Source organism: Monodelphis domestica, chromosome 1 (assembly GCF_027887165.1).
Source record: "Monodelphis domestica isolate mMonDom1 chromosome 1, mMonDom1.pri, whole genome shotgun sequence".
NCBI classification, from domain to species: domain Eukaryota; kingdom Metazoa; phylum Chordata; class Mammalia; order Didelphimorphia; family Didelphidae; genus Monodelphis; species Monodelphis domestica.
Genome location: NC_077227.1, coordinates 157,220,853 through 157,227,237, shown reverse-complemented (window position 1 = coordinate 157,227,237; position 6,385 = coordinate 157,220,853). Strand labels below are relative to the sequence as shown.

Here is a 6,385-nt window from a genome sequence, read left to right as displayed (position 1 = left end):
TAGGATCACTCCGCAAAAAATGAGTCCCTGAAGTTTAAACCATATTGGAGGCTTCAAAATTGTTTTAATAGACTAATTTTACTCATAGAGGAAATAATTGTATATTTGGAAGATAAATATGGGGTACATAACCGTTCCACTCCTTTTCATTGTTTCTTAACTGTTATAGCGCGCAGGGGGAGGGATACATATAACTGTAAGTCGGTACTCAGAATTTCCTTTTCCTGTGGGAGCCATCGGGCGGAGAGGAGCGTGGCTCTTACTCTCCGGTACCCGCCATGGTGAGTGACTGCCTTTTTGGGGGACATCACCCAGACTAATCAACTAGGATGAGAGACTTGGGGCTCCAGACAGCGGAACTCAGGCGAAAGGAAGCAGAGAGAAAACCTAGAGTCCTGAAAAACGCCTGTGGCGAGGGGTGGGTTGTGTGGCAAAAGGGCAGCCATCTTAGAAGCAACGTGTTCGCGGGAGCAGGCAAAGAAATTGGCATAACTGCCAGGGTGTGCGAACTATGCGTTTTTAAAGGATGAGGGCACCCTGTTATTGTTGGTTTACTGAGCCTCTTGGGTTCCGAGCGGCCCAGATTCGGTAAAGCGCTTTTAGTGGAGCCTGGGACCCCATGTTGGAATGAATTTGAGGAAAGGAAGTGTGCTTTAAGGCCTTCTCTGTGTTTAGAGTATCGATGTCACATGGTTTTAGAGAGGTATTTTTTTTTAAATCGAGTTTATGAATTTGCCAATAATATCATAACTTAGTGCATTAAGGCTTATGGTACAATAAGTAGTTTAATCTGATTGGTGTAGTTCATCTCTTAATTGAAAGAGAACTGTAATGTTGATGTATTTAATGGCGTCCTGACCTTATAGAAACTTGATCCAGAACAAGTTTTATTTACTTGGCTTACTTTGAATGAATCACTAATAAAATTCAGACGATCGTATTGAAATCTTAAATAACATATTTGGCTGCTTGCTTGTTAAATTGATTTGAAGATGTTCTGTGGAGCTGGTTCCATTTAAGTCTCTAAAAGGGACTTCGGAACATTAAAATTTAATGTTAAAAATTGCTGGGAAGACTCATTGCTATGATGTCGTAATTTGCGTCTTACCTAGCGTTCAGTGACAGTTGCCTGCTGTCAGTAAACTGGCGCTTTCTGGGTGAAGACTACTTGTAACTGAGCAATGTGTATGAGACTGAGAAATAGAAAATGGCTAGGTTTCTTCCTAATATGTGTTCATTTTTCTTTCTTAGGCTTGTGTACGGCCCTTGATATCTGTGTACTCTGAAAAGGGGGATGTATCTGGCAAAAATGTTACTTTGCCTGCTGTCTTCAAGGCTCCAATTCGTCCAGATATTGTAAATTTTGTTCATACCAACTTGAGAAAAAATAACCGGCAACCTTATGCTGTCAGTGAATTAGCAGGTATGGCCACATAAACATACATCTTGGGTTATGATTGTAAAAACAAAACAAAAATTTGGAGAAGTATTGGCTTTAAAAGCCAAAAAACTCCACCCACCTTTTAATTGTGGCTATAATTAAAATTTTGTATGAGTTGTCTGAGGTGTGGCTGCAAAGGGAAGCTGTTCAGTGCTACACAGAAATGATGAGATTTCCACTTCATTGGTCCGTGTTTCTGAACCACATGATTTTTCTGGAAGTTCTGATAGTGTGCACTCTGCATTCACCTAAGTATTTTTAATGTAAATCACTTGCTCTCTCTTACCCTTTATCTTTATTTTTTCAGGTCATCAGACCAGTGCTGAGTCTTGGGGAACTGGCAGAGCTGTTGCCCGAATTCCTCGAGTTCGGGGTGGAGGGACTCATCGCTCTGGCCAGGGTGCTTTTGGAAATGTATCCTAATTCTTTGGTTTTTTGTTTGCTAAAGATAAATCAGTGATTGAGGGCAGCTAGGTGGCTCAGTGAGTTTGAGAGTCAGGGCCTAGAAACTGGCATCCTGGGTTCAAATTTGACCTCGGGTATTTCTCCAGCTGTGTGGCCCTAAACAGGTCACTTAACCCCCATTTCCTAGCCCTTACTGCTTTTCTTCCTTTGAACCAATACACAGTATTGATTCTAAGACAGAAGGTAGGGGTTATTTAGGAAAGAAATTAATGATCAAAATTACTTTGGTATAAACCTGTTTTATGGTATTAGCTATATGTGCTTGTGCTGTTTTTTAGGGCAATCTTATGAAGTGGTTAGTGAAACTGTGTGCTTAGGCCTAGGTAAAGGCATTTCCCATGGCTTTGCATTTAGTAAATACTGAATATTTAATTATAAAGAGGGGCAGCTGTGACATAAAAAAATTTTTTTAACTTGCTGTGATGCTGTAATTTGCGCCTTACTCTGTTCTCAGTGACAGTTGCCTGCTGTCAATAAGCTGGTACAGAAGGTTGCTGAAAATGTTTTTCTGAGCAAGACCTAAGTAAAGGTTTTTTTAATCTTTTAAGTGGTAAATTTGATTTCTTGACTGGAAAATAGATGTGCCGAGGAGGTCGCATGTTTGCTCCCACCAAGACTTGGCGCCGTTGGCATCGGAGAGTGAACACAACACAAAAACGTTATGCCATTTGTTCTGCCTTGGCAGCCTCTGCCCTGCCAGCATTGGTGATGTCAAAAGGTATGTTTGGCTGGAATGGACTTTGCTATAGCATTATAAGCCTCATTCTCTCATTTTGGGTGTCCAATTATATTACCTTATTTGAAACAGATTCACTAATATGTTTGGTGACAAAAGAAATAAATTGGATTCTGATTATGTCTTTGTCACACTTTGTGTGTGACTTTAAATATTGCCTGGGTTTGGTTCAGTTACCCGTATAAAGTGTTGAGAACTGAAATTCTATCACATGGGATCCATATTTTGGGAACCAGGAATTTCAGGGAAGGGAAGAAAGGAGAATAAGCATTTATGTAGCACCTATTATGTGCCAAGCACTTCATAATAAATATTATTTCATTTGATCCATCTAACAGCCCTGCATGGTTGATGCTGTTTTGTCCCACATTTTACAGATGAGGAAACTTTAACAGGTTCAGTGACTTGGCTTAGGATCACAGTAAGAGTGAGGCCAGTTTTCAGCTCTGGGCTTCCTGGTTGCCAGTTTTCTATTCAGCCACCAACTGCCACGGTCTTATTATTGTATAAATTGTTTTGTGTCTTATAATTGATTTCAAATGACTAGGGAAAATTCCTTGAACTTTTACTATGGAATAGTTGTAGATTCAAAATAATTGATTTTACTCAGGTCACCGAATTGAAGAAGTTCCAGAACTTCCTCTAGTGGTTGAAGATAAAGTGGAGGGTTATAAGAAGACCAAGGAAGCAGTTCTGCTGCTTAAGAAGCTGAAGGCATGGAATGACATCAAAAAGGTGACTCAATTGGACACACTGTATCATGTCTTCCCATAGTGGTAAACTAAAATGATAAAAAGTTCAGATTTTATTCAAATCTTACTTTAGAAGCAGTATACTTTAATGAACTAGATTTGGGGAATTAAGAGGATTTCCTTAACCTTGAAATCTAATACTTTTGTAAGTCACTTAACCTCATCTAAGAGTAAGCCTTTCTTCTATAAAATGGAATTTCTAATCCCTGTGTAAACCTTGATAATGGGCAAAGAATACAAAAATGAAGTATTTACTTTCAAGGAGCTTATATTACATCAGGCAAGGGGACATAAAGAAGACAATTTTGGAAGTGAATCTAATGGGTGAATTGGGAGTGTTCATCTTAGGGGGAGATCCCATTCTGAAAGAAGAGAAGTTCCAGGTATTGAGGAGTATCCCAGTGCAAAGGCATACAAGGGGAGATAGTAATATATGAAGAAAACAGCTGAAAGAGTCAGTTTGGCTGGACCTGAGGGTTAGGAAGTTGAAATTGAAAAGCTAGATTAGCTTTCAGGACTCAAGTTTATTCACATCCGAATAAAACTGGTTTCTTTTATCCCAATATGGGGAATAGCCTTGTAATGATGATATTCCACTTCATGGTCCGTGTTTCTGAAACAATGTGATTTTGTGGAAGTTCTGAAACTTGGTTGATGGGCTATTAATACACTGGAAAACCCTTAAATCTGTGATGCATTAATTTTCTTCAGTTTGAGTTAATTGTTCCTTATTGCTATTTAAAATGTGAAATTATGCAAATAAGTTGCCCCATGAAAGACATTTCCTTTTTCTTTCATTTAAAAGGTCTATGCTTCTCAGCGTATGCGAGCTGGTAAGGGTAAAATGAGAAACCGTCGTCGTATCCAGCGTAGGGGACCTTGTATCATCTACAATGAAGACAATGGTATTATCAAGGCCTTCAGAAACATTCCTGGTAATTTTTAAAATTTTATTTAAGCACTTACCTTCCCTCTTGGAGTCAATATGATATATTGGCTCCAAGGCAGAAGAGTGGTCAGGGCTAGGCAATGGGGGTTAAGTGAGTTGCCCAGGGTCACATAGCTAGGAAGTGTCTTGAGTCCAAATTTGAATCTAGGAACTATAGTCTCTAGGCCTGGCTCCCAATCCACTGAGCCACCCAGCTCCCACCCCCCCACCCCGCCCCTGACAATTTTAAAGATTATGTTCCCATTAAAGTAAGACCTAGGAAGTTTTTTTCCTCTGAATATAGAAAACAGTTTTGTAATGAAGAGATTCATTTCGTGGTCTCTTTTCTTTTCTTTTTTTTAAACCCTTACCTTACGTCTTGGAGTAAATACTGTGTGTTGGTTCCAAGGCAGAAGAGTGGTAAGGGCTAGGCAGTGGGGGTCAAGTGACTTGCCCAGGGTCACACAGCTGTGAAGTGAAGAGGCCAGATTTGAACCTAGGACCTCCCGTTTCTAGGCCTGGCTCTCAATCCACTGAGCCACCCAGCTGCCCCCAGTCTCTTTCTTAAATATGTGATTCTGTTGGATGTTATAATTGACTGATGCCAATACCTGCATTGGAAAGAACTTTGTGGTGTATTATTACACTTAAGCCTAATAGTTGTTTTAAAGTCCTCTTAATGTATTTGGCACACAGAAAAAAGGTTAGTGGTTAACTAAAAACTCTACCTTACAGGTATTACTCTCCTTAATGTAAGCAAATTGAACCTATTGAGACTTGCTCCTGGTGGGCATGTTGGGCGTTTCTGTATTTGGACTGAAAGTGCCTTCCGTAAGTTGGATGAGCTGTATGGTACATGGCGCAGGCCTGCTACCCTGAAGAGTCATTACAAGTAAGTATTTTCAAAGTATTTAGTATTCCTGAAATAAGAAAATTGGCAGGAATGATGAGTTTCCACTTCATTGGTCCGTGTTTCTGAAGCCCATGATTTTAGTGGAAGTTCTGATTCTCGTCTTTGGTAAAATTTAACTAAAATTGTCAGGATTTTCAGTTTAACCACAAAACAGTATGATTTCATAATAAACATGAATTTTCTCCCCTTTCAGTCTTCCAATGCACAAGATGACCAACACAGACCTTACCAGGATTTTGAAAAGCCCAGAAATCCGTAGGGCCCTCCGTGCACCACGGTAATTGTTATTACATTTCATAGTTATTGGCATCTAACCTAATAGTTGTAGCCTGGCTTTAGTATGTTGGTGATGGAATGAAATTTATGCTATTATAAAATGTCCCCTTTACAGCAAAAAGATTCATAGACGAGTACTTAAGAAGAATCCTCTGAAGAACTTGAGGATCATGGTGAAACTAAACCCATATGCCAAGACAATGCGCCGAAATACAATTCTACGCCAAGCTAAGAATGTGAGTAAATCAAATTAAATATGTTGGTTTTGTTCTTTCATGAAGTTTTTGGTTCTCATTTTCTTCCCAATCTTTTGCAGAGGAGAATCAGAGAAAACAAAAGAGCTGCTGCACTAAAGAAGATTATGGAGGCAAAGAAGGCAATAGATGAGAAGAAGAAGAAAAAGCTTGGTGGAAATAAGAAGCTTGGAGGAGCAAAGAAGGTTACTGGGCAGAAGAAACCAGCAGAAAAGAAGATTGGAGAAAAGAAGGCTCCTGCGGCAAAGAAGCCTGCAGAAAAGAAGCCTGCGGTAGAAAAGAAAGCACCAGCCCAGAAGAAACCTGCAGCTGAGAAGAAACCTGCAGCATAAACTCAGCTTACTACTTTATTCATTGGCCCTTAAATCCATTATGTCCATAATGTCAAATTTCTAATGAATAAATACTCTAAAGTGGTTTGGGGGGGAAAGAAACTGAAAAAATTCCTGTTTCTTTTCATAAATACAAATCTTTCAACATTTCATGTCAGTGTTAGAAAATGGTTAATTGATACTTTATTCTAGCTGCTAAACAACAAAGTGGGCTTTTTAAAAAGTTTTTAGATGGGCTTAGCTGGGTAAATACTCATAAAAGTTGAGAACTTGATATTTTTACCAGTC

At 39.3% G+C, this 6,385-nt stretch overlaps 1 protein-coding gene and 5 non-coding genes across 6 annotated transcripts; all 6 read left to right on the top strand.

Annotated features, from left to right (window-relative positions):
- Window positions 1-17: 17 nt before the first annotated feature.
- On the top strand, window positions 18-6,249 carry RPL4 (ribosomal protein L4). Its single transcript, XM_016425532.2, has 10 exons — window positions 18-281; window positions 1,252-1,423; window positions 1,749-1,855; window positions 2,486-2,624; window positions 3,253-3,377; window positions 4,200-4,329; window positions 5,058-5,214; window positions 5,429-5,512; window positions 5,627-5,747; window positions 5,828-6,249. The coding sequence occupies exons 1-10, from the start codon at window positions 279-281 to the stop codon at window positions 6,095-6,097; spliced, it is 1,308 nt and encodes a 435-aa protein (XP_016281018.1). The 5' UTR covers window positions 18-278; the 3' UTR covers window positions 6,098-6,249.
- On the top strand, window positions 1,081-1,181 carry LOC130456719 (small nucleolar RNA SNORD16). Its single transcript, XR_008915764.1, has one exon. It is a non-coding gene; the product is annotated as a small nucleolar RNA SNORD16 (small nucleolar RNA).
- LOC130456716 (small nucleolar RNA SNORD18) lies at window positions 1,600-1,672 on the top strand. Its single transcript, XR_008915761.1, has one exon. It is a non-coding gene; the product is annotated as a small nucleolar RNA SNORD18 (small nucleolar RNA).
- On the top strand, window positions 2,322-2,421 carry LOC130456718 (small nucleolar RNA SNORD16). Its single transcript, XR_008915763.1, has one exon. It is a non-coding gene; the product is annotated as a small nucleolar RNA SNORD16 (small nucleolar RNA).
- Window positions 3,972-4,042, top strand: LOC130456717 (small nucleolar RNA SNORD18). Its single transcript, XR_008915762.1, has one exon. It is a non-coding gene; the product is annotated as a small nucleolar RNA SNORD18 (small nucleolar RNA).
- Window positions 5,261-5,332, top strand: LOC130456715 (small nucleolar RNA SNORD18). Its single transcript, XR_008915760.1, has one exon. It is a non-coding gene; the product is annotated as a small nucleolar RNA SNORD18 (small nucleolar RNA).
- Window positions 6,250-6,385: the final 136 nt, after the last annotated feature.